This window comes from Podarcis vaucheri (genome assembly GCF_965113315.1).
Source record: "Podarcis vaucheri genome assembly, chromosome: 2".
NCBI lineage: Eukaryota > Metazoa > Chordata > Lepidosauria > Squamata > Lacertidae > Podarcis > Podarcis vaucheri.
In genome coordinates this window covers 86,601,786-86,629,785 of record NC_138760.1, presented here as the reverse complement: position 1 = coordinate 86,629,785, position 28,000 = coordinate 86,601,786, and the positions used below count along the sequence as shown (strand labels likewise).

Genomic DNA, 28,000 nt, shown 5'->3' with positions numbered 1-28,000 from the left:
AAAATAGTACCAGGGATGTCATGAGAATCAGAAGTGGGGTGCTTGCATAGGCGACCCCCCCAAAAAAAACACCTGTTCAAATTCTTGGGACGGCCTTCTCCTTAGCAAAATTTGTTAAGCACACAACATCCATTTCCCCCTAGGGATTCTGGGATATGCACTCCTAGTCCTCGGTAAAAAGAGACATTCCTACAGAGTTATGGGGATACAACCTCCTCTGCCAATCACAAGGCAGATTTTTCTCATTCATGGGGAAGGGAGAAGTGGTGGTAGATGCTACAAGAAGTTTTGAAATAATCATGAAACTCTAAGCATTTCTAGGCCAATAAGAGTGTATCATCATGTTAGGAGCGTCCTACTCTCGTGTAGGACCCTGGCAGAGACACATGCCCGACTGGCATGTTCTCTCCTTCCTGGTCAGTCGTTCAGAAGCTTCAAAAGCTTTCTCCAACCAGAACATCACAACAACTGATGCCTTGGAGACATCGGCACACTTAGGGATCCACAGAGTCTTCACAGTTTGCCTAACAGAACCAATAGCACAGCATTTTGGCTAATCTACGTTTATTTACATATAATACACTCGGAGCATTCTGACTTAGCTCCTTCCTCTTTCTCATCAGACAGCAAAGAAAGAAAGAACAAAGGACAATAGTCCCACTTCACGGAACACAGTAATACCAAAACATCCTGTCTCCGTCACTTCCCACACTGTGGAATGAAAACATACACCATCATGTGATAGACAACAATCCCATGACTGCAGACACAGGGAATGAGTCTCCAACACATCGATCCTGAAATAATAGTGATAGGTAATTTAACTGCGCTTTATTTAAAATTGCTGGTTCTAACCTGCTGCTGGTTTTAAAGTATTTATTTGACTGTTGATTTGGGTATGTGCTTTGGGTATGTACAGAAGTGACTTTTTAAAAACCTCTGTAAACAATGAATAAGTAACATATTCACTTTGTGCATTGTACACAGTTTTGAGTTTTCCAGAACCAGCATCCCTTAGCACAGCGACTGCAAAATTTACTCTAACCAGGTAATGTTACACAGGAGAGATGTCCTGCTGAACTAAAAACAGACTACTCAATTCCTAAGCATTTACAGTAATTCCTTAGAGCCCACTCATGTGGTCTATTAAGCAGGCAAAATTCCCACCGCTCTCAAAGTAGGACGGGGGGCCCTTTAAATAGGTTTCTTCTCATGTTTCCCTGAAATATAGTCAGGAATTACTGTACAATACAACAGCAATTTCTCAGCACACAGCTCAATACTGAGGCACCGGAAGTCAAAAGTAAAACCAATTGAAACAGGCAGAGGAAATTTCAGTTAGAACAAATGCAAGAAAGAAAAGCTGGGAAATTATCAAGGCAGAGTGTGTAATGGAAGGGATCATATGACAGCTTGTGGGGGGAGGGAGTATTCAGTGTTCAAACTCCTCAAAAGGCAGATGCCTCCAGCAAAAAGATGACCTCTTCACAGAAACAAGCAATTTTTGAAAATGGTTCACAGACAAGAAGGTCTCTTCACTGAAAAAGCATTTTTACATTCACCAAGGCCATAACTTTTCTTTGAGCCCACCATCCAACTTATCACTGACAAAGCTTAACTATACCTGTTTTGGAGTCTCTATATACAGTGGTACCTCAGGTTACGAACTTAATTCGTTCCAGAGGTCTGTTCTTAACCCAAAACCATTCTTAACCTGAGGTGCCACTTTAGCTAATGGGGCCTCCTGCTGCCACCACGCTGCCAGCACGCAATTTCTCATCCTGGGACAAAGTTCTCAACCCGAGATACTACTTCCGGGTTAGCGGAGTTTGTAACCCAAAGTGTTTTTAACCTGAAGCGTTTGTAACCCAAGGTATCACTGTATTTCATCAATAGTTTAATTTAGTGCCACATCGTATTCTTGGTAGTTTCACCACCCTTGGAAATTCTATGTGGTAGCCCCTAAATTGTGGGATTCATTTCCCACAGAGGTCAGTCTGGCACCTTCAATTTACAGTTTTAGTCGTATGCTGAAGACACACATTTTTATCCTAGCCTTTGACATATACACATATTACGACATCTGCCAGCTGTACTGTTCACCTTTTAACAGCTTGGTGGTTGGCTGCCATAAATGCCAATGGCAGAAAGGGAGGAAAGATGGGGGGGGGGAGACGAAGATGGGGGTGGGGAATTGCATTCGCTCCCATGGCTATATAATAAATGTCTTTCAGCTATCTGTAGTAGGTACCGAGCAGTTGAATTCCCTGGAAAGTCCCATTACAGGCTGCAGGTGAGACTTCCTTATTTCACTGATTCTACAGAGAAAATAGAGAGAGAGATTTCCTGCAGAAATGCAAATTACATTTCTAGGAGAAGGCTAAGAAGAGGCCATTATTCTAGTAATTTTGTCTGTCCACTCAGCATTTGAAAACACAACCCACCACCTGCAGCTTGACATTGTACAATCCAAAAAAAGTATAGATAAATTTGGTAGATAAATTTAGGTATATAAAATACAAAGCAGTCCTTAGATGAGTGGGGGGACTGTCTTGTTACACCCATGCTGTTCATGCTTGAACTAGGTCAATATAATCTAGTAGTATAGGGAGGAGAAAATAGATTAAGAGTAAGAATATTCAAACTTCAGCTTTTACAGGTTTGAAGGAAAAAGGCTTTCATTTCATGGCAGCTGTGCCAAATCTCTGCCCGTCACACTGTTTGTACATGATGCTATCATGTTACATTAATACACTTTTTTTCTTTACTGATAATGGAAACTGGTAGGAGGATAAAAAGTGAAATGAAGTGTTTTGCCTTACAGACATGGGCTATCTGCATCCAGCAGATTTATTGCCTCCTGTATATATTTTGCTTTTTGCAGTATTTCGGCCTACATTTTAACAAAGCCTAATACAAGAGGTGTTACAGATGACATGGCAGCAAAGAGTTTTACGCACCCAAGTTGTATTTCAAAGCTCTCATCTTGCAGCGCACAGGTTACAGAATCATCAGAGGCAGAGAGGAGCTAGAGCATCAGCCAATGTCATCTCTACAAAACTACTGGACAACAACAAAAAACACGCATTTTATAAAAGAGCGGAGGTAAATTCCTGGGCTCTATATTGTCAGGGGAGTGGTCAAATTCATTGATAGCTCAATCTTTGCTGGGTAAAAGGGTCTCAGATGGCACAGAGGAAGGCCTGTGTTGGAGTCTCTGGCCCTTACCACCAAGATGGGCACTCCTGTCACAACAATAGCAGTATATAAGCTTTCAAATATTTGGGGGGTTTTGTTGTTGGTTTTTCTGAAATGATTTCCTACATGCAACTGTAATATCTAGATAGGTTTTCTACATAATTGAGATTGTGTGGAAAGATGAGTCTAGTATGTTGGATACTACATCACCATGTGGGCAATGCACTTCACATAAGCCCTGTTCAGGCATTCTAAATCACTCCCGCAATGAGGGAGAATGAGAATGAGCATGCTAGCTCAGCCCCGACCACCCTACAACAGCGTTAGAAATTCAAATGTATAAGCTAATCGTCAAATGGCACCCTTAAACCTAGGTTACGGTCGCCACAATGGAATGATAAACACTGCACCACAATTATTGCCGCTCACCATTTCTGGAAGCAGTAACTTCTGAAGTTGGGAGCCTGTTCAAGTGGTGTGGGCAGCCAGGAAAACCAGGGTTCTAGAATGCACAGGGAGCCTACAGGAGTAGAGTGGGCTTGCTTCTGCAGCCATTACCCCTGCAACTTGTGACAGGTAATTGTAGTGGAGAAAGCATGATATTACTCTTCTTCATTCAGTGCATGAGGGATTTTGACACAGTGTGAGGGACCAAACTGGAACAGAGTAAGGCCCCACCTGGGAGGAAGGGAGGGAATGGTTATGTTGCTTTTGTATTATACTGAATTGCCACAGATGGAGGTGGGTGAAAGAGGTGTTTGTAAATTGTGCTTAATGTGAATAGTATTTTTTGTTTTCCTCTCTCTCTCTCTTTTAAATTCAGTCACATTTACACATAACTCTCTGTCTGTTATAAAATCCCTCACCCCTTTTCGGGGGGGGGAGGAGCTCTATGCAGAGGAAGTAATTTAATTGCAAGTGAAATGCACATTATTGAATTAATTGTGTGTCCTTATTGATGAGGTAAACACTGCCTTTGTTACTTTTTTATTAGTTACAGAGGAAAGCACCCTTCCCCTTTCCAAATATATATATATATTTAAACTACTCTAATTGTTCAAATGGGGAAGAAATGATTTGAATGAATGCAGTTCCCAGATCAAAGACTAGATCATTATTTACAACGGTTTCATTCTAGTGATCATTACCGGTAGTATGGGGGGGTGACAAAATGGAGTACAACACTTTGATGGCAAGGAGGATGCTCAACTGCCAGAATTAACAAGTCAACACAACATTTTAGTCAAGTATATGCAGAGATATCAAATTAAAACAAAGACGCTGCGACGCTGGAAAAAAGAGAGAGTTGCAAAAGAAATAAACTGGTCTCAGTTTTCTTTGTGTCTGTGCAACTTCAGAATCATAGAATCATAGAGTTGGAATAGACCACAAGGGCCATCGAGTCCAACCCCCTGCCAAGCAGGAAACACCATCAGAGCACTCCTGACATATGGTTGTCAAGCCTCTGCTTAAAGACCTCCAAAGTAGGAGACTCCACCACATTCCTTGGCAGCAAATTCCACTGTCAAACAGCTCTTACTGTCAGGAAGTTCTTCCTAATGTTTAGGTGGAATCTTCTTTCTTGTAGTTTGGATCCATTGCTCCGTGTCCGCTTCTCTGGAGCAGCAGAAAACAACCTTTCTCCCTCCTCTATGTGACATCCTTTTATATATTTGAACATGGCTATCATATCACCCCTTAACCTCCTCTTCTCCAGGCTAAACATGCCCAGCTCCCTTAGTCATTCCTCATAAGAATGCAGGAACTAGTGATTTAAATATTATCTAAGTTTAATAATTTACCTAAATGTATACATTCTAAGAGTGTGATCCTATTTCCACTTGAAGGTTGGACAAAGGGTCCTATGATGTGGTGTATGAACAGCAGAGGGGCCCCCATGCTGACGTTGTGCTGAAGGCAGGGTGTCTTCCAGTAGTGTGTGGAAAATTCAGGGATGCGGGGAGTGCTGGAGCATGGAAGGGCAAGCATGGAAGCACCAGATCCAAAGTCCCCTTGTTCCTCCAACACACCTGAAAAGGGGGAACTGCACTATGCCAACCCTTGGTCTAGCATTGTAAATTCAGGAGGGGAAAATCAGAAGCGCACTTCCTCACTTCCTGCCCAGATTGCAGTGTAAAACAGGGCACAGGGTGTGATGGAATGCTAAGATATAGACTGGGAAGACCTAGGTTCAAATACCCACTCAGCTCAACCGCTTGTTAATTGACCTTGAGCTAGATACATTCTCTCAACCAGGGTTGTCGTGAGAGTAAGTGGCAGGACCTTGTAAATACGTAATATTCAAGGTTACAGTCCTTACATCCCACCCCTCTAGGTGATAGTGAATAAAGTAAAGGTAAAGGTAAAAGGGACTATGGGATGCAATGCTCATCTCACTTCAGGCCGAGGGAAGCCAGTGTTTGTCCACAGACAGCTTTCCGGGTCATGTGGCCAGCAGTTTAGACCACAGTGCCACCCACACCCCTAGTGAATAAAGTAAGCAAAGTTGACAAGATCTTGCCTAAAGCAAAATTTAGAGGAGAATTTGGACGTTTCTTCTCAGATGAACAAATAATTTGGAAGTTGGGAGCTTACTGAAAATTCTGATACACTTTTTTCAAGAGCAGAGAATACGCATATCCTGAATCCACAGAACAACATCTGCAGACTCAAATGAGGCGCAAATTTGCATAGCCAAGCTAATTTCCTCTGGACAGAAAATGGAATCTTCTTATTTCCTTCGCCTATGGCATTTCAGTAGAACATTTTTAAATCCAGCCGTCAAAGGGAAGTGATTTTTAAAAGATGCTTCAAAGCCTTGGAAAAAGACTCAGTCAGGGTTTGCTTGTAGTACATCCAGTGGCGTTACTGGTTGCATTTTCCAATTTAGATCCTAATCAGCATATCTGAATCCAACATCAGGAAATTCTGATAAACATTAATAAGAAAATAACATATTTAGACATTCTAAAAGAGAACCGATAAGGGGATGCGCAAGCCACTGCCTCAGAATACCTTTAAGTAAATCAAACTTTCATAGATCCATCAAGGGGAACTCTTATGTGAGGTTTATCATAGGCAAAAGAGCTTACCAGTTCTGTTTGTAAGCTTTGCAGCCCAAATGAAACTGACTATAAACGCTTTCCAGTGATGGTTAGCATGCTTACCTCTGAGCTCAACTCAAAGTGGTTCAAAATGCTTTAAGCCACCATGTCGGACAGATGAGTGCAAACTAACCTTTGAGAATCATAGGGGCCCAAACGAGCTCATCAGATTAGTAACAGCATTATGTGCTGGGATGAAGTGTTTGGGAGCTTCGGAGCTGCCTGACATCCTGTACTTCCCTGAGGTCAAGGGCATGGCAGGGGGAAAAGCAAAACTACGGCTTCATTGCCAGAGGAGGAAAAGTGGGGGGGGGGTGATATGCAGCTGTTTTAGTTGCATGCGTTTAGCCCGAGTTACAGCAGGGCATGGGGGAAGTAGTACATAGGGAAATAACATAAATCTTGTTAAATAAATAAATGAAATGAAAAATCCTACGGCTATTGAGAAACCTCACCCACCTCCATTCAGCACTCTGTGTACAGGGGGCAGAATGTGGAGTGCATTTGGACTATTTTTCAAGGCTATGAATTTTCCCCACGAGTTTCAGGGAGTGTTTATTAAATTCATGACCAGAGAGGTGGAGCAGTGTTGCCTACCTGGCTTCCTAACACAGAGATCACTGCTGGTAATGAAGAGCAAGAGGCATAAGGTGGTAGTGAGGTCAGTACAGGAGAAGCGCTGGATTGGCTCTGCTGCTGTGTCTGCACCATGCTGGCCTCCTGACTCCTCTCTCTCTCTCTCTTATTGGCAACAAGCTCCATGTTGGGAAACCGGTTATGCAAATGCATCCCAGCACCACTACGCCAGCCACCAATTCTGGCTTATTGAAGACCACCGCATTTCTCCCCCCCCCCCCCCGTTCTTTGTCTGCCATTTCCTGTGACAGTGCAGCAAAGCTCCTCACCATGACTGGTGCCTGCAAACTACCATTATTCTGCTCCAAAATACCCCTGGGATGTTGTTATACCAAAAAAAAAAAAAAGGAGTTTCCTTGCAGGGACATTCTGGGGGAAAGAGTGGCACAGTCAGCAGTTGCTGACTGCCATGGTACCTCTACAGGCAGTCGGTAAAATGGTTGGGGAGTTATAAAAAAAGAGAAACTGTCAACACTGCCAACACTAAGCATACCTCTACACACACATACTTTTGGGGGGATGGAAATAATTTCCCCTCCATCTCCTCCCAGCCAAAGCTGTGAGGATCAAGTCAAAAGTTCAAAGTCGTAACTAAAGTACCCCAAATATAAATCATTCAATATAATTAAAATACCATAACAGCCAACACACAGTCATTCAATCTAGCAGCTTCTGCATGCAAAGATTGATACACATTGCCCACTGAAAGGCAAGCAGAGATGGGAGTCAGCTGAACACCCCACAAAATGTTATTCCACAGCTGTGATGCCATCACAGTGAAAGTTCTACTTCTCTCCTTTCATGCCCACCTCTCGGGTGGCCAAGTGAAAAAGAGGCCAGGGCTCCCACACCTTTAATAGTTGTATAGAACAAGGAAATTCAGCAGGACTCTGATGTCCACTGCAGGACTGGAAGTTTTCATATGGGAGGAGACAGCTGTGAATGTATCTTGATCACAGGCTGCTTAGGGCTTTAAAGGTCAAGACCAACCCTCCAAATTGAGCCTGGAAACAAATTAGCAACCAATGGTGATGACATAATAGCAGGGTTGCATGATCCAACCTGCAAGCCGCAATTAACCTTGTAACCAGTCAGTATCCGCACTTGAACTGAAATGGTTTTAATTTTTTTTTTAATGTAATGGTTTTAACTGTTTCTGTATACAAAATTGTTTTATGTTATGCTTTATTGTGGATGTCTTGTGTTCTTTTCTTTTTTATCTTTTTTGCTGTGAAATCATTTAAAGGTGTCTCACAAAAAGCATTTATTAAAAGAAATAAATGAAATAAAATAAAATAATTTAAATATTCAAAGATGGCCCCACAGAGAACACATCAAATACCCTGTGACTAGGGTATGAATAGATAGAATCTATCCTTGTGATTAAAATTTGTTTTGAGGGGGGGAAATATCTTGGCTTTTAAATTGTTGTGACATGCCCCGGTAAATGATGGGGGATAAATAAAATTGCTAGGAAATGAAAGGGTGTGACTAGCCAGAGCTGGTAAAAGGTACCAGCACTAACCAGGACGTCCTGTTCCCTAAAGTGGAATTCAACTCCATCAGGCTGTCTACCTAATCCCAGCGCACCAAATGCTTATAAACAAAATCATGTGGTTTGCCAGCACCAACTGCATTAAGCTTCAGTCTGGACACTGAGGATGAGAACAAGCAAGGCCAAGGACTGGAGGGAAAAACAGGAATAAGGAAAATAGTGCAGATAAGCAGATGCCAGAAAAGAAATGGATGCCAAACAGCAGCAACATTAGCAAAACTATACAAGATTTGGCACGTTTGTAATTTGAACTAGTTTGCAAAAGCAGTGCTGTCATCTGAATTCTGTCTTTTCAAGATTGCTAGTTTGATAAGGAAGCAATCAACACTCCACAGACTTTTGAGCCTTTTCCCTGGTACACAGACAGGAGAATGGGTGTACCACTGACAAGCTTCCTGAATGGTGCTATCCTGCCCAATGAAAAAAGGAATACAAAACATATTCCCACTTGTTCTTTCTCCACTAGGGTTAGGGAGATCTGAGCAGTGATTATATCACTCAGATTTTTCTAGGTTTGAGATTTCTTCCCAATGCCCCCAGATAAGATTCCCGACAAAATGCTCATGTTCACAATCATTAAGCTTGACGCATGTCTCCAAGAATTACCATTGTTTTGTACCTGGGCCACTGCATCAAACTCTGATAGCCCATGAATGATGGTCATTCACAACAACAACCTCATCATGTGTAATGATAATGCCATTTACAGCTTTGAGGATCTGCATACCCCCCCCCAAAAAAAAACATTGTCCCAGTACTAATTTTCACACAGTTCCCATGCACATATGCTTCCTCCTTTTGAGGTGATGAGAAAGGGTTTGTTTTTTTTTAATTTAAAAAATGCATGCTGAATATATGCATGCCAAAAACTCTGCTGCGGTGTGAAACATTTTATAGGATGCAACCACCTTCCACCTTCTATTAGTAAGGACTCTTTGGGGAATAGATGGATATGGGTAAAATCAGCTTTTACAAATTAACTATAAAAGAAAAGAGGAGCTTGACAGTGAAGAAATGGAGATGAAACAATGGCACAGATAAGAAACACTGAAACATTTGTCCAAATTGATTTACAAGAATCATATGCTGAAAACACAGAGCCAGAAATATACAGCAAATTGGAGCCCTTGCGCATGACTTAACACTTGCATCTTCTGTTTGCTGAAATGAGAAGTATTATGCTAACGTAACCAAAGTAAACTTTTGGTCGTATAAAGATTGCATCTATACAGGCAAAATGATACATTATCTTTTATCCCGTATTTCCTAGGAACAACGACGGTTCTAGCTCAGCAAACTGGGAAAGATTAATGTTAAGATTAGGAAGTTTCAAGATATTAGAAGTTCACATATCTGTGTAAAGTGAATGCTGTTCACATTTCTGTGCCTACCTGCCTGAGGTGAAACCATTTAAAACATGTAAAACCCAATTCTGGCAACTTAAGCTTGTCAACCAAGGTGTTTTTTCAGATGTGATATGCATACAGAATTAACATCCATCAGCACCACAGGCTCCATGTCCCGACTTATTCATTATAATGTCTGAACATGGACCCCACTTATACATGCAGATGCTCTATTTTAAGGAACATCTGAAGGTCAAAGGTAGAGCTGCCCACCTAGAGCATTAATTCTATACTCATCTTTACCTATTTATTTATTTATTTATTTATTTATATCCTGCCTTGCCTAAAAGTTCAAGGCTGCTCACAAGAAAATAAAAATACAATTAAAACCATTTTTTAAAAAATAAATCAGCAAGCACGAGATAAAAACAAAAAGGGCAAAAACAACAAAGATAAGCAATTAAAGAATCCAAAGGAATTAATAAGAGAAAGAAATAGATTTTTTTAAAAAAAACAACAACAACCACAACATTCAAATCATCATACAGAGAGACAGTACAAGTAAAATCCCGTGTAGTGTAGTGGTTAGAGCACTGGATATGGGTGACGAGGGTTCAAATTCCTACTCAGCCATGAAAGTTGCTGGGTGACCTTGGGCTAATCATTGCCTCTTAGCCTAACCTACCTCACAGGTTGTTTCGAAAAACCATTTGTGTTGCTCGGTTTAAAAGAGATAATTATTAAAATGTATAATGTACTTGAGGCTTTTTTCCCCCTCAGGAAAACAGCTTGCATGCAGGCATTACATACTAGCATTTCATTACACACTTTACATACTAGTGATGCAGGTTTACCACCTGAGTAAGAGATGGCTTGAGTGTAAGCAATGTTAAGATATATAATGAGGAAGCTACCATTTCCTGCTCTCAAATTTTGTGGTATTGAAACAGCTTGCTTTGGGAGATGTTTAGGGTTTGTTTATGGGTTCTGATGAGCTTTGGACTGTAATTTTTAATTATGTCAATGTGGCCAGATCCCTTGAACATGAAAGGTTTTTTCTTTTTCTGTCTCTACCCCCCGACCCCCAAAAAGGATGTGAGACAACAAAACCAGCTATAGATGAATTATAGAAGAAAATTAGCTCTTGAAATAAAAAAAAGCTAATGTATTCTCTTTGGATCATCCACTTAAAATTTCTATATTAAGAGACTTTTTATTGAAAACGTAATATGAATGTGCTATAAATGAATTGAAGGCATCTCATATTTCCATCACATATCAAATCACATATCAAAGGCAGAGCACTTCACATTTAATCATAAAAGTAATGGGATCATCCCATGCATGCAAAATGCAGTGAAAGTAGCAGGGTGAGACAACACTGAGGTGAGTAAGCACCAAATGGCTTGAAATGACATTTATTTTTTCTTTCAGTTAAAAAGAAATCTAAACAATATTACATTTACACTGAAGCAAACACAGACTACATGGTTCATGATCACACATCTCAAGAAAGAAGCTGAAATCCATGAAAACAATAATAAGAAATTAGGAGGTAGAGCAGAATACAATTAGTCTCTGTCAACTGGTGGCTGATGCAGACCATAGAGAAGTGTCCAGATCTTGTATGACTTTTTCCAAAAGCTCTGGAGACTTTTGAAAGGAATCAAGAAAGCTTCCAAACAAAAGGAATCAGTATTTGGGTTTAAATGTGGGGAACCCAGATGGAAATTCCTATTCAGACCTGCAGCTTACTGAGTGGCCTTTCTTTAAGGCTCACCACAAAGCGATCATGCCCTACCATGAGACAGAGTGAGGTGGTTGTCTGAGGGAGGAGGTGCTGAGTGCCAAGGAGATGTTGGAGGACAGATCTGTATATACCACATAGCCTGCCTGGTGCCCTGCTCTCAGGTATGGTGGGGGATGCTTTCCTGTCACCAGTACTGAAGTTTCAACTGCTAGTCCCTTCCAGGTTTATACATGGGATGGGAAAGGGCTGCATCTTGTCCTTTGCTATGGGCAGCGCAACCTTTTGGACAGCCCTGATCACACCTAATGGCCAAGGAAAGACTAATCCCCTTGTGATACTTCAGGGGTTCTCTAAAAGGCCCTGGTCCATGGAGGTCACTAGAACAATCGCCTAGTTCAGTGGTGGCGAACCTATGGCACACGTGCCAAAGGGGGCACTCAGAGCCCTCTCTGTGGGCACATGTGACGGCGCCCCTTCCAACTCCCCACAATCCTATGATTCGATGGTTAGCCCACCGGGCTGCACTTCTGAACCCCACTCATGCAGGAGGGAACAAAATGCTGCTAGGCTTACTGACAGTTTTGCACCAAGGCGCTTTAAGACAGCGGAATGGAATGTTCACATTTCAGCTGCAGCCTGTGGGCAGCAAACTGGCTACTCACACTTGCACAGCTCTACTTGGCGTGCACGCTGCCCCTACAAACTCTGTGTTGGGGTGCCTCCCTTCCACACTGTGACCGACGGCAGCGGAGAGCTGAACCACTACGCATTTCTGGGCTTCACTCCAGGATTTCCTTTCGCCTACTTGATCAGGCCAGGAAGCAAACTTTCGAGCTGAACTCTCTTCCATCGCCATGGGTAAGTGCAAGATCCTCCCTGCTAGGGGATCAGTGGAGGGCAAAGGAGACTGTTTTGTTTTTTTCATAGGATTGTGGGGAGTTGGAAGGTAACCTGAGGGTCATCTAAGTCCAACCCCTCTGAGATGCAGGGATCACAACTATAGCATCCATGGCAGACGGGCATTCTGCTTCTGCTTTGAAATCACCCAAAGAAGAGTTTCTTGAAGGGAATTATCAAAACGGCCGTGTTGTCTGGGAGTTATTCCCTTCTTCATGATTTCCCAAACAAGGATAATGCAAACTTTTACCTTTCAATACAAAAGTTGTTTGTATGATTGAAAGCTCTGTTATTGTGTTTTTCTTTTAAGACAAAATATGTTAAGTGGGTTTGGAGTTGAAGTTTGGGCACTTGATCTCTAAAAGGTTCACCATCACTGGCTTAGCTAGTCCATTTGGTCCAGAATTCTCGACTGTCGCTATCTACAGATTTAGAGAGACAAGAAGAGCTCTCCTTTTATTTCAATGGTTGTGTAATTCAAGGCCAGAACCTGGAGTGAGATCTGATAAGGAGTAGCCAGAGGCAATGGCCTCCTGACAGCAGCATTGTTGCCACTTATTGGAGTGGTGTTGGGACAGGGCTGCAGCCACCCTCAGTTTGCCGCCACCCTGACCAATTCTGCCCCAGTACATGGCAGTGATGCCACAGTCAGGGAGCTCATGATGCATTGCCATCCCATCCTACCAACCAGTCCTACCACTAACCTAGAATCACCCCAACCAGAACATATTCTAGAAACTTAAAAAAGCAATGCATATATTTATTTATTTATGGAAAACAGCAATCAAAACCTGGAGTCATTTGGTAAATAAAGGAATACAAATAAAGGTGTTGATCTCCTCACCAAATATACTTGGCTCTCCACTAACAACAGGCTAACTCCCAGCCTTTTACCTATGCTTCCACTCTTTCTAATCTCACTCAATCTGTTGAATGGTTTCTTTAAATGTAAAGGTTCATCATTGTTCCACTCCATGTGTATGTCTTTAAGGGGCCGGAGCAAGGGCCAGAGCAAAACTAACGAGACCCAGCTTTACAGCTGTGAAACATAGCAGGTGCTGCTGAGTTGTATTTGATTAAGGCGTGTCAGCATCTGGGTGTAGTATATAAGGGGCAGCACCTAGCTCTCCCATTACCCTGGGGGATGGGTTGGTGGTTGGGTCATGTTTGTTTGTTAATGTATTTAGTGTAAATGGAGTTTTTGTTTTTCTTATTAAAACCTTTAAGTACTTTTTGAGTCCTTTCTTTTTAATGCATGATCTCCCCAGCAAGCTCTCTGCAGCGTTACTATACTGCAAAAAGCCAACATCTTTGGTTATGGGCCCAGCTGCTGAGTGGATGACTGCATATTTTTGGACTCTGAGAAAGGTTTGAAAACTCCTTCTCCTGTTAGCGTAGTTTTTGTGGGTCTGGAAGATATCCAGAATGGTTGACCGGGTTCCTGAAGCTGAGAAGGCTCTGGTCTTCCCACAGCTAACAGATGAGAACTATAGTTTGTGGTCTTTTCGGGTGGAGGCGCTCTTGACCTCTAGAGAAGTATGGACCTATGTAACTGATGACCCTCCTGACCCTGTAACTAATGCTTGGTCGAAAGGAGATGCAAAAGCCAGGGCGATAATTAATTTGGCAGTCAGCGACCAGCAAGTAGTCTATATAAGAAATAAGAAAACTGCCAAAGAAATGTGGGACAGTCTTGCAGCAGTGCATGTTAGAAAAGAGTCAGCGTCTGCATTGACATTTTTCAAGCAGTTGTACCAGACGAAGTTGCAGCCTGGTGGTGATTTGGCAGCACACTTGAGACGTCTGGAGGCAATACGCGGCGAATTAATTCGAAGGGACATGGAGGTACCTGATATTCAGTATGTTTTTATCATCCTTTGTTCCCTTAATGAGGACTTTGATGGTATAGCTAGCCAGATATCTGCCGTTCCACCAGCACAATTAACTGTGGAAGGGGTAACAGCAAGATTAATGGGCGAGTTGGATAGAAGGGAGGCTTGTGCCATAAGCACTCCTGTTTCCAGAAAGAATGAGGAACGCCATATGCCAACCTGTGGTGATACAACTGCATTTAAAGCTGCAAAGCGTTATTGGTTCTGCAATAAGCAAGGACATTTTGCAAGGGACTGCAGATCCAAAGGAAAGCAAAGTACTCCCAAGTCTGTTTCTGTTCATCAGTCACGGTCGTCAGCCCAGCAGCCAACATCGTATAGTAAAGACAGAAACGAGCCGCGAGCTTTCCACGCTCGGACTAAAGATCGTAAAAGACCTAAAGATGCCAAGTGGAAGTCTTTTGTTATCGACTCAGGAGCATCGCAGCACGTTTGCAATGATCGAAGCTTGTTTATTTCTTTCGAAGAGGAAATTGGTAATGTAAATTTAGCCAATTCACAAGTCCTGCAGTCGCTTGGCAGGGGTACTGTTAAACTTGACTCTTTAAACATTACAATAGCGAACTGCATTTACTGCCCGTCAATGGACAATTTATTATCAGTAAGGTGTTTTGCTCGTCAAGGCATAACTGTGCGTTTCTTAAAGTCAATGTGTGAGTTTTTCGATGGGAACAAACGTCTATTATATGCCCGGGAATCTGATGGTTTATATAGACTGTATTTTCGCGCCTACTCACAATCGTCTATAAATTGCAGAGTAGCACAGTCAAGCCAGGGGTTGAGGAATGTAAGGCCACATTCTGGGTGTGTCCACGAGGCGCACAGAATTCTGGGACACATGAATTTTGCTGATGTAATTAAGACACAGAGTATTGTCAATGGCCTCAACTTAAAACCATGCAAATTCTTCATGCAGTGTCTATCCTGTTGCAAGAATAAGATTAAGGTTGCACGCAAGGGTAGGTGCTCAGATAGAAAAGTAACTGAGCCATTTGAGCGTGTACATTGTGATTTAGTTGGGCCACTCCCACCATCATTAGGAGGTTCTAAGTACTGGCTTACCCTCATAGACCAGAATAGTAGATATTGTTGGACTTATGCAATAGCTGAGAAGTCCCAAGCATTTGAGAAGTATAAGGTTTTTTGCAACTGGGTAAAAACGCACTTTAACAAACCTATTAAGAACCTGTTTTCTGACCGGGGTGGGGAATTTGTTTCTGAGGATTTTGAGAAATTCCTGGAAGCGCAGGGGACTACTCATGAGTTATCTTGCCCCCGAAGTCCCTGGCAAAATGGGCTTGTTGAAGTTGTGCAGCGTGACTTGCAGGCAGGGGTTAAAACTTATCTGCACGATGCTAATCTGCCCAAAGCGTTTTGGGCTGAAGCACTCAATGCCTTTTGTTATGTTAGAAATCGCAGTTATCATTCTGGTTTAGATGTCACCCCCTATGAGAAGCTGTTTAAAAAAACGCCCTAATCTGAAATACCTACGCATTTGGGGTTCAGATGTAATTATGCATTATCCTGCTAACCAGAAATTGGGTGAACGTAGTGTTCAGGGAAAATTAATGGGCTACCAGCAGGGGGCGTACAGAATTTACATACCAGCAACTGGCAAATTTCATATTACCAGAAGCATGATACAAACTGTAAATTGGAATGGAGTTGCTGTTTTCCAAGATACTGATGGTATAAATGATACTGAGGAAGAAGCAGCAGCAGCAGCAGGAGAAAATGGTGCTTCTGAATTAATGGGAAAAGACAAAAAGCCTGTTGAATCTGATAATTTGTTTGAGGATTTAAAGTCACAGGCACCTGAGGGGAGGTTGGATCCTCTTGAGTTTTCTGACCGTGAGCTTAGCCCACAGGCACCTCTTCAGTCTGACAGTGATGATTTACAACCTGAAACTAGTGGTTCACTGAGTCCCATTAAGTCTGAGGAGTCTGACTCTCCTTCCGGACTGAGGCGTTCAGATAGAAAGAGGCAGAAGCCACAACGTTTCGCAGATGAACATTTTAATACTGTGTATGCCAATAAGGTGGTTTTTGAGCCAAAAAGCTACAATGATGTTCAGAATTTACCTAATCACCAAGCTGCAAATTGGTATAAAGCTATGAACTCTGAGATAGCTTCTTTAAAAGAGCATAACACTTGGTCTCTTGTACCACAAACCCCAGATATGAGACTTATTGATTCAAAATGGGTTTATAGAGTTAAAATGAATGACAAAAATGAAGTTGTAAGGTACAAGGCGAGATTAGTTGCTAGGGGTTTTCAACAAATTCCAGGCAAAGATTATGATTTGTGCTATTCACCAAGTGTAAAATATGAAACAGTTAAGCTTCTGTTAAAGGATGCATCACAATGTGGAAAAGCCCACTATGCAATGTTTCTCTGCTCTTAAGAGAGTGGTAATGTACCTTAAACATACCAAACATTATAGGTTGCAGTTTACATCACACATGAAAAACATGTACAAAGTATGCTTTATGTTTTTGTTCCACAATGATGAACCGCAGGGGAAATGTTGAATGGTTTCTTTAAATGTAAAGGTTCATCATTGTTCCACTCCATGTGTATGTCTTTAAGGGGCCGGAGCAAGGGCCAGAGCAAAACTAACGAGACCCAGCTTTACAGCTGTGAAACATAGCAGGTGCTGCTGAGTTGTATTTGATTAAGGCGTGTCAGCATCTGGGTGTAGTATATAAGGGGCAGCACCTAGCTCTCCCATTACCCTGGGGGATGGGTTGGTGGTTGGGTCATGTTTGTTTGTTAATGTATTTAGTGTAAATGGAGTTTTTGTTTTTCTTATTAAAACCTTTAAGTACTTTTTGAGTCCTTTCTTTTTAATGCATGATCTCCCCAGCAAGCTCTCTGCAGCGTTACTATACTGCAAAAAGCCAACACAATCTTCAGTCTTTCTCCATAGCCACTCTTCCTAAATGTCAACCTGTCACTCCATCTGACTCTATCCACCATTCCAGTGCACTCTGTCACTAATTCTTCCACTTGTTGTTCTGTTACACACCTTCTAAAGCTATTGCTACATTTTGTGTTGCTCTATAAATTAATTATGCATTGTGCGAAGAGGTACTTTCGCCCTCTAACACCTGTAATGTGACTACTGTATGAAAAGCATGCATTTTCATTAGTCTGGGGCATGGCTTTTGCGTACATGATGTGGCCACCTCACTAAAGCTGAGCAGGTGAGGGTCTGGTTAGTCCCCATGTACCTCATCCTGAGCTCAAGTGTTACCAGCTAAAGGGCAGGTATGTAATTGAATAAACAAACACATAATGCAGGCAGAATAAATGTTCATAGCAAATCTTTCAATGTATCAATTATATTGACTTCAGTAAGAATCAGTAAATGAGCACCCATACTATGATTCTGAAATTGGGAGAAAGTTGAAAAGCAGTTTTGTGATATAAGGTTTGTTGATCTGGAAAATTCTGCTTTTCACTGGGCAGACCCCAAGCCTAAAAAAGACTATTTAGAACCTGGCCCAAGCTACTTAAGTACATGGCATAATTAAAAGGAGTTAGCAAGCAAATGGAGAAAACAAGCAATTTCAAAGGCCGGGACTATGATTGAAGGCATTTTGCATCCTTGCATATATTTTTGTATATTTAGTTAATGATTTTAATGTTAACTGAACAGTAATCCTACAGTGATTTTTGCTGAGCCCAAAATACTAAACTATTTATACTTGGGATTTACGGCTTGGTATTAGCATGATTAACACTATTTATTCTTGTATATTTAAAATGACAATAGTATTTTCTTTTAACATTATTAACTTGCATCTTCATGATTGCTGCACTGGAGGCTTGAAGTCATGGACTAAAACTGTCATAAAAATAAAGCTGCAGCTCAACAAGACTGTCATTCATGCCTTTCCTTAATTTGTAGGAACTCTCATAATCTTACTGACCCATCCCCCAGTAATGACAGTATTAACTGCAGTAGCTTGGCGGGGAATACTTAAGAAAGAAAAACTAAGCATGCCAAGAACAGGAGAAAGAAGAGCAATTAATGTCAAGATGACTGGGGCACGTTTTTTCTAGATCAATATAAATGAAAAATTGAGGAATTTAAGAAACAATTATGTATTTTAAAACTAAAGATAGATGTTCTGCGTGAATCAGATGTGTTAGCTGAATGTTAATTTATCTGAAGCCTCCAGTTTTTATAAGTCTGCATAGTCTCACCTCTCAACCCTTGGTTTCCAAAAAAAGAAGACAAGTTTAGAACACAAAACCTTGAAGGGAGGAATGCAACAAGAATGCAAAACACACCCTTTTAAAAAATCAAACCATCCTCTTATATATAAATGCTGGTGCCACCCTGCGTACCTATACTGTATACCATTGCTGTCCTAAGCGAAACATCTGCATGGACAATGAAGCAAAAAATGAAAGCAATGCTAATATTATAAAAAAAACTGAGCTTGAACATGAGGCTGAAGCCCTATGCAGAGTTAAGTATGCTTAAATCTATGTATTTTTCTTGGTCTCATTTAGGTATACCTACTTCTGCATCGTACCGGGCAAGAGAAAATCTCAGCACTGAACTCACGGTGCAGTCTTGCATGACTTATTTTATTAGTCTGTCTACTACACATCTCTAAAATGTACAAAACTAATGGAGGTGAGACCTGAATTCATTTAAAAAATCACTTTTCACACCAGATCCACAGGGCCTCTTGTTTCGTAGGAGAATATTTTGTTGCAGATCAGCCTCCTGCACATTCTTAAGTAAGCATGCCATGGAAGCTTCTGTTCCCAACCAGCTAGTCAGGTTCCAATCCTGGGATGAGGCGGCACCACCAGTGTTCATCCTACCACCAAACACAGCACACACCCTCAAACAATGCCACCTGCCACACTGGCTGCTCCACTTTCTTTGGAAGAGCAAATTCAAGAGAGCTGTTTTAAAAAAAACATCTATTTAAAACATAGGTTTGCCTTATTTCCCTGATATGGCATTCCGGTTTTCTCAGGGTTGGGAGAGAACGGGACTCAGAAGTGAACCACTCTGTGGTAATCCTTTCACCTGCCGTCTCTGGATTTTTGTCCCGCATTTCTTTCATTTTTTGCCATTTAGGTGTTAATATTCCTTCTAAGCAACCAAGTACTTTTATCCCTCTTGGCAGGTGTAATTTTCAATTCCTCTGACATTTCCTCTTCAACTACTCCTCAAGTACCCCGCGTAGTACGAACTGCCCGTGAAGAATTCCTTACTTTTACAAGCATTTCTCACATGCTCAAACGCACACGAAGTCACACTTTGTCACATTCTCACTAATATGCCATCCTTCTTTTGCTACAGCTTTGCTACTCCCTTACCACCCCCTTGACGTGTGACACTCTTTATGTACAGTTCCTCAATAGGCTCTGTTCTGGATCCAGTCTTTGTACAAACTCCCATGGTCTCTATGCCCAGTAGAATGGTGTAGGGGTGAAGGGTACAGATCTGAGATCAAGAGGGATTGACACTGCCATATTGTAGATACTGTAAGAGAAAGAAGTTAAAATAGTAGGTAGCAGACTCACTGGGAAGATTCATCTCAAGCATTTCTAGACAAGGTGAGCCGTACCACTTTGAGGCACCTACCTTGTCTCATTTGTGAAATGCACCAAACCTGTATCAGCTAACCAGTGGCCTATATCTGCACAGCCGCCATGTTTTTATGGGGTGGTGGCGTGGGGGGGGGAGGGGAATCCACCTCAACAACATACCAAACTTCAAGAGCGTGTGTAGCTAGAAATGCTGTTGTTCAAATATTATGATGGTTGCTTTGATCCACTTCAGCTGCAGGATTCAATGGGAAAAAAGAGTATTCTTTCTTATTTTTAACCTTGAATACACTTGGCACAATTCTTCTCTCAACAATTCTCCATGATGAGAAATAACACAGAAAGCAGACATAATCATTACTGTGAATGCACAGTTCTCATCTGCATTTCTTTTTAAAGAAAGAGGATGCGAACCTAGCATGATGATAGATGTGGTCCATGCATCCCCAGTGACAGCCCACTCGCCCTAGAAGAGTCCTATACATGTGAATTCATTTGTGCTTATAATGCCCTGGACGTATCAGATAACCAAGAGCAAATGCATTGTCAGCAATGTAAGCCAACGCCTGCACCAGACAGATACCTGCAGTGCAGACCTAGGTTTAAGCGAACACCATACTTAAGGAAGACCTGAAAAGACCACAGAAAAGCATATATCTCTTCCGTGTGCAATCAGAAATGAAAAGTCCCTGATGCAAATTATTAATGAACGGTGCTGTTAAAGAATAAGCTCCATAGTATGAAAAGGAGCAGAATATATTGTTCTTTAAATAGTGAGTCATTTTATTAAAGGTATTGCCTATGCTTATACTACAGATAATAAAAATTAATAAAAAAATAAGGGGGAGTTTCTAATTCAAGCCCAAGAAATTCCATTAGGACATGCATGTGTGTAAACCTCTACAATTGACATCTCAGGAAATGGGCTGCATAATTAAAGAAATTTTGGGTGTTCTCATTCCATTTACATTGTTCTTTAATTTAAAGGCAGAAATTTGTATCTCTGTGAACAATTGCTATAGGTACACTATAGCTTACTATATCTAACAAGAGCAACTATTGTTAACGGATAACTTTAACAATAATAAAACTTTAGAACTCAAACAGATTTCAAGATTCAGCAGGTCCCACCGTAGAAGAAAACATGGTCTCATGCCTTTAAACCCTGCCTTTAATCTGGGATGTAAAAATGCCACCTTTTATAGTGAAGTATTGTACTAGGCTTTTCTTGTCATTCAAATAATCTGCAACCACAAAAAGTACAAGAACTTCACTGGCGTAAGCACAACTGCAATGAATGGGTGTATTCGGTGAATTATGTGTGATATTTGGCAAATACAGTATGCCAGCCTAGAAAATGAAAAGGAACACTTTTCCAAGGTGCAGATAAAATAATGATCATTCAAACCCCTCCTCTAAACTTCATTACAAACGGGCAAGTTGGATATATTTGGAGCTAAATCCAAGTTTACCACCATGCCCCCCACCCCAGTGTTTGCTAATGAAGTGAAGAATATGCCTCCCGCTACAGAAGCATACAGACAATTTCCTTTACAGTGCAAAATTTACATGACAACCAGCATAGGAACTGGGAAGATCAGCCATATCAAAGAAACAGTGTTGTGGTTTCCCCTCCCTCCCATTTACTATACTGCAGGAAGAACAGCTCTGTTTCCCTTAAAGGTAAATGAAAGACACTCAAACCAACTATTCATCCTGTATGGGGAAATATCCTTATTTGTCTGGAAGCAGACTCTCTTGAATTATTACTGAAAAGAATGAGATTATGAATACGTTAAGATTTCATCGAAAGGCACGGAGGAACAAAAATTAAATGACCCTTGCATTGGCTGGGAGGGTAACACCACCATATTTAGGCCACACAGAGAACACAATGCAGAGTGCAGAACTAACAGCCCTGTCCAAAACAAGTGCATCATCATCACAGGCTTCACTGGAATGAACTGGGCTTGCGGCACCAATCCAGAGTCCTGCATCTTTGTAATTCAGCTTAGGCTTTGACTTTAAGTACTGTGAAGCAGAAGTCAAATCTAGTGACCCAATGGGACTTCTTTCCAAACAGGTATGTCAAGGTTTGAAGAGCTAATTGTAACATCGGTCCAAAAGGCAGGTGCGGGTTTCCTATGCACGCTGCTCCAGGCTACTAAATAAGATGCCCATAGCATGTGTACACTCCACAATGCTTCTACTCTAGTGCATTTGGTGGCTACAGTACTGCAGAGTAATGGCTCATGTCACCATCCACTGTAACCGATTCCTTTGCTTTGCCTTGGGAAATATTCTATTATCCTTCCATCCAAAATTAAATGCAAATTATCCAGTGAAACCAAGTATGAAACAGGATACCTGGGATTAAAAGCAAACTAAATTTTGATCCCACAGAGCCCCTTTTCTGTCTTTTTGCAAATGGAACACAAAAACAAAAACACCATTCACGCTACTACTTGTACACTTATGCGGCACTTTGATTAATACTTTGTTACCATGAGAATCTTACTGCATGTCCACGGGTGTCACCTTACTAATTTTTGTCTTCCAATGGCACTTGAGTGTGACTTATGTTAGAATTTCACTGTTTCTACTCTCATCATCAGTATCTCTTTACTCATAGAGACACAACAATGGGCAGTTGAGAGGTGAGATGAAAGCCAGTAGCATTTGGGTTAATTCACTACTATCTCAACATCCAAATGGATTATTCTTCACAGCCAGACACTAGGAAGGGGTTTCACATCTGGGATGGTGCAATGATGTCATCTTGCTAACTGTCTGGATTACTACTGTTCCAGTGGACTAAATATTATTGTTTATGCCTTGAACTGTCCCCCCCTCCCCCACAACTTTGACACATCTGAAAATGAAAACACCAGGTATGCCTTTGTCTCAACAGTGTTAAAAATATAAGCTATTGCAAAGACAAATATTTGAAACACAATCCTGAAGCTCCAGTTCTACAGAGAAATGCATAGCTTACAATACAGACGCCAAGTCAAAATTTAAAATACACTAAGAATCCTAATAATAATAGTAATAATAACAATGCCACCCAAATGCTAGGACAGCTTAAAGACATTAGCAGTAGTACAGCTCGAAGTGCCCATCCTATCAGCATTGGTGTTTCCTGTTTCATTTAGTTATGGTATTTCAAACCAAAACACAATATATTTATTTTAAAAAAAAAAAAAAACAACCCGCCAGATGGGAATTAAATACACAATTATCAAGATGCAGACAGAAGAACACAGTACTGCCAGTGCAATTGAGAGATGATGAAGAGAATGTAAAATGAGCATTGTGGTAGCTTCCGATTATTTACACTGCAGTATAGCAACCAATAGGAAGGTATCCTACTACTTTAGATAATATTCTTTATTTCAGAATAATCTACCATAAGCAGATGAGGAGTTATTACAAAGAATACCATTTCAGAACTCTTATGTCCTTATTTTTCTATGCAACTTTTGGAAAATGGCAAGAGACCACGTTTTATACAAGGATTCTGAGCCAAAGGGGTTTCCAAAATTAAGGACTGTATATCTTGGATAATAACTCTTTTTAAAAAGTACATTTTAAGAAGATTAGGAAGCCAGTATATGCTGTTTTTAGACATTTACCCATATCATCCCTAAAAAAAAACAACAAAAAACTGGAAGGGGTGTTTTTACACAGTATTCACAGAAAAATTCTGTCAGTGAAGGAAGCATTATTTAATAAATGCTGAGTATTCCACTTTAGTGTATAAAAAAGCTTAAATAATTTGGAAATATTTCAAATGACCTCAGGCCCAGAACTGTGTTCTGCCATAACTGTTATACTTTTTTAAAATCTCCATTTTCAAATACTAAGTAACATTGAGAGGAAGAGTATTTTCTGCTCAGTTGTTATGCTTCTTTAACAGCCATTAGGTTTACTGCACTAACGGTAATTAGTGAAGCATAAAAGTTTCTTTGCCTTACCAACGCAACACAGGAGCAAGGGCAGTCTTATCAATAGCAAACTGTTTCAATTCACTGATTTGAATGACACTAACCCTTACCATGCAAAATACACAGGCACATTCTTCGTGCGGAGCAAAATCTTATTTATTTGGGTTTTTTTTATTTTAAAAAATCTATTTAAAGTTTAACTTGGTCCATTGAATCATTTCAATCCAAGCTCTAAAAATTGCATCTGGGTAGCTGAATTTCACTTTGAAAGCTCATGTCTTCAAATCATGTGGAACTGCAACCCCGGAGCCCTTTTTCAACTTACCACCGGCCTGGATTTCTCATTTATTTTTAATTCATCAACAGCTATATTTAAACACAGGTTATCTGAAAGCAGGATTTTAATATAAGGTTGCATGTTTAAATGAGACCAGATGCAAGCTCTAATAATCTATAAAAGGTCTAATAATCTATTCTCCATTCTCATTACTCTCCAGAATTATGGAGACTTAGCCCAATTTCTCAAGTTTTTGCACTACTTCACAAGCTTATTACCCAGCTGTGCAGCTGAGCAGGAAGATAACCACATTCATTCTCCTTATCTGTAATGATGTAATACATCCCAGCACTGGCCTGAGATGATTGGAGGAATAATAGGATTGTAAAAACTGCAGAGATGGCAAACAATAGTCAAGCCTTCGGGTCCCCCACCCCCCACCCATTGCAACGAAGTACAGCCAGAGAGAGCAAAATAAAATTTGCCCGGTTTTTGTACCTCTTGAATGAACTGTGTGTGTCTGTGTGTGTGTGTGTGCACGCGTTTGTGCATGTGTGTTTACACAGAAAAACTGCTGCTAACATCATAATCCCCACCTAGGAAGCAAAACAAAAGCCAGGCACACTTCTAAATCTAAATAGCTCCACCACAGAGAGACAAAGTCATCTGGGTGGGCTCCGTTTAAGAAAGGGAGAGTAATCTAAAAATAACCAGTGAACGGTGAAGTCTATAGTCTCTGCAGTGTGTAAAAAGACAGCAGGCAGTTAAAAGTGTGGAGGGAGGGGAGGAGCGGAGAATGTCCTCTGACTGAAAGATGTCGTTCCTGTTTCTTCAGGGTACCAAACCGGATTCCATTTTCAGCACTAAATCCATCACTCCGGTGCGTACACCTGAAGCGATCCTTACCTTCTGCAGAAGTTGGGAACCTGAGTATTTCGCTGCGATGGATCTGATCTCCCCACCAAATGCAGAGGCCCAGAGTTTCACACTGCAAAGAGAGAAAGAATTAAAATGCGGAACAGAGGCATGCATGACAGTTAACAACAACAACAACAACAACAACAACACTCCACTCACAATCTGAGCTGCAACTCACATATATACCTGCAGCTCAGGACTACCGTGCGCGCCTCTGGGGAAGCGGACTGTGGTCCACAGAAGCTCACAGCCACAAGACATTAGCTTAGTCTTCCAGGTGCCACAAAACTATTTGTTATTTCAAAGCAGGAAGGGTGCACTTTCTCAGTTTGAACCCCCCTCCCCGTTGAGCTATTCCACTAGGCAAGGCGAGGGGAGTGGGGAGGCCTCTTTCGTCAAACTTGCCGGAGATGAAACTTTTATCAAAACAAAACCTCGCTCTGCAGCAGCGGCGGCGTTTGTCAAGAGCTCCGTATTCGTGTTTATTCGCTTGTCCCTGAGCTCCTCGGCTGAAGCGGGACTGCGGGCAAGGAGCGAGTCGAGCGTGTCCGGCCAGTTGCCGGCCCAAAGTTCCCCCGCGGAGGGAAATTTGGGAAATAATAAGAAATAAAGCTCCGTTTCCCGCAGCCCCAAATCAAAACGGCAGGAAGATGTTTCGGGGTGGAGGAGAGACAAGGAGCCACCCATGCCAACCCATTTCGGCCACCCCGCTCTCCCTGCGACACTTACACAGCCAAGGGGATCTGCTGCTCCGAGCCGGCCACGGCCACCAGGCTGAGGCAAACCCCTGCCCAGAAGAGGGCGAGGAGCCCCGCGGAAGCCCTCCCGAGCCCGGGCATGGTGTCGGTCCTCGGCGTGCCTTCCCAGCGACGCTGCTCTCGGCTTGCGCGGCGGCGGCGGCGGAGAGGGAAAAGCGAGCGGGCGGGCGAGCGCGGAGCCGGGGCGCGGAGTCACGGCGCCATCCTCTTCTCCTCAGCTCCGCGAGCGGGGCGGCTGGCTGGCTGGCTTCGCTCCAGATCCTGAGGCGGGTCGGGCTCTCCCGGCTGGTCCCCGAAAAGTGGGGTGTCCTCGGCAACCCGCCCCACGGGCTTGCCACGCTGCTGGGCAACCACAACTCCGCTCCGCAGTCGGCGGCGCGCCGGAGTTACTTCCGCGAGTGACCTCGTGGCTGCTCCCGCCGGCGCCTTGAAGTGCAGAGCCCGGCAGGTTTGGGCGGGAAGGAGCTCGCTCGCTGTCGTCGAGGGTCAGGTGGGGAGGAGCTCGGCGGCCGAAGCGCGGCTCACTTTGCCCAGGGAAACGCAAAGAGGTCCCTCCCTCCGTCCCCTTTTGGGCGACGTGTGTACGCGCGCCTCCCTCTCCCTCTCGCCCGCCTCCCTCTCTCTCTCTGCGTTCATTCAGCGCTGCGCAGCTCCAGCGCAGCCTTCGTCCCAAATCAAGTCCGCGCTGCTAATATACCCTGGTGGAGAGCGGCGCGGCGTCGGCCGCCTTTTAAGGAGATGGTGCACGCCGTCAGGCAGGCATCGCAGGGGGAGGGAGGAGCAGCAGCAGCAGGAGGAAGAAGAAGAAGAAGAAGAGCGAGCCAGGGCCGAAAGTGTCTCCAAGGCGGCAGAAGAGGAGCAAGTCCGCAGGAAAAAGTGCAGGACGGAAGGCAGGACGATCCGCGTTGGGATCAGCGGCAGCGGGGAGCCGGAGGGAAAGGCGCCGCAGCCAGAACCGCAGCCCCTCCGCCGCCGCCGGAAGAGACCTGGTCAGTTTCAGGCAGCGCGCTCCTGCGTGACAAGCCCCGGTTAGCGCGGCCCCGGCGATGAAGGGCTGAGGGGATCGCTTCACCTCTTCCACCCGCGGCACTTCCAAGGCGCAGCGCGGGAGGGAGGAGCGGGAGGAGGGAGGGCGGCGGCGAGGAAGGCGCGCAAGGTCGCTCCCTGCCGCTCTGCCCTCCTGCATCGCGCTGACGAGGAGCCAACCTGCGGGCGCCCCCTCGGCCCTTCAGGTCAGCAGTCCGCGCGGGCGGAAGGGCCTCCGGAGCTCCCCGCGAAGCGCGTCGCCGCGCGGGCCGCCGGCAAGCATGGTGTGCTCGGCGGAGGCTCCCTCGCTCTCTCGGCTGCGGCGAGGCAAGATCCGAGAGATGGGTGAACCCGGGTGGGTGAAGCGCGGGGGGGGGGAGGATCCGATGAACGGGAGGAAATGCAGCACAAGGAAATCAATGCGAGCCTAAGTGACTGCTGGAGCCGGGGAATAAATTATTAATCTGGCCTTGTGGAGGAATCCCCTTGGTAAGGGGTGAGGGGCAGGATCGCGAGCTAGTGGTACAACTGAAGCCAAGATGTGTGTGTGTGTGTGTGTGTGTGTGAGAGAGAGAGAGAGAGAGAGAGAGAGAGAGAGAGAGAGAGACGCTAAGGAAGCAAAAGATGCTATTTTCAGTTACTTAGGGGAGGGGGGGTAAACTGGTCTCCTTAACCTTTCCACCTCCCCCCCTCCACCTGGTAACTCGTACCTTCAGTGCATCAGAAGTAAAGAATAAACAGTTGCCCACCTAATTGTGAAATAAGCATCCTAAGAATTAAAGGTGAGCTGAGTCATCCTAGTATTGTATTACAGGAGAGGGGGGGAATGTACAGGAGCTGGAGCTCTCTCTTTCTCTCTGTAAGGTGACAGTGACTGTGCACTCCTGTTTGAGGATGCAGTATCCAAGGCACCCACAAGCCTAACTTTCTTAATAACTTTTGAACTCTGTTCAGAATCCCACCTTCTACACCAGGGATGTTAGAGGAGTACCAAGCCCCTGTGACAAGTCTTGGTTCTCACACACACACACTCCCCCCACTTTTTAGAAAACTTTAAAAGAAAAGAAACTGCTTATAAGACAGCTGAGCACTCTGCAAAGTGAGGCACTAGTGAG

General features: G+C 43.0%; 1 protein-coding gene across 4 annotated transcripts in view; it reads right to left on the bottom strand.

Annotated features, from left to right (window-relative positions):
• The window catches only part of CACNA2D3 (calcium voltage-gated channel auxiliary subunit alpha2delta 3), a 498,960-nt gene extending 471,967 nt beyond the window's left edge, over positions 1 to 26,993 (bottom strand). For 2 of the 4 annotated variants that reach the window (XM_082209333.1, XM_082209334.1), the window contains exons 1-2: positions 25,831 to 26,983; positions 25,090 to 25,171 (exon numbers count right to left, since the gene is read on the bottom strand). In XM_082209333.1, the coding sequence (XP_082065459.1) occupies positions 25,090 to 25,171; positions 25,831 to 25,940 (192 nt within the window). In that variant the 5' untranslated portion in view covers positions 25,941 to 26,983. Of the gene's footprint in view, positions 1 to 25,089; positions 25,172 to 25,279; positions 25,378 to 25,830 lie in introns of those variants that run through there. The other 2 variants (XM_082209336.1, XM_082209335.1) reach the window with 2 other exon arrangements.
• Between the last annotated feature and the right edge of the window lie 1,007 nt (positions 26,994 to 28,000).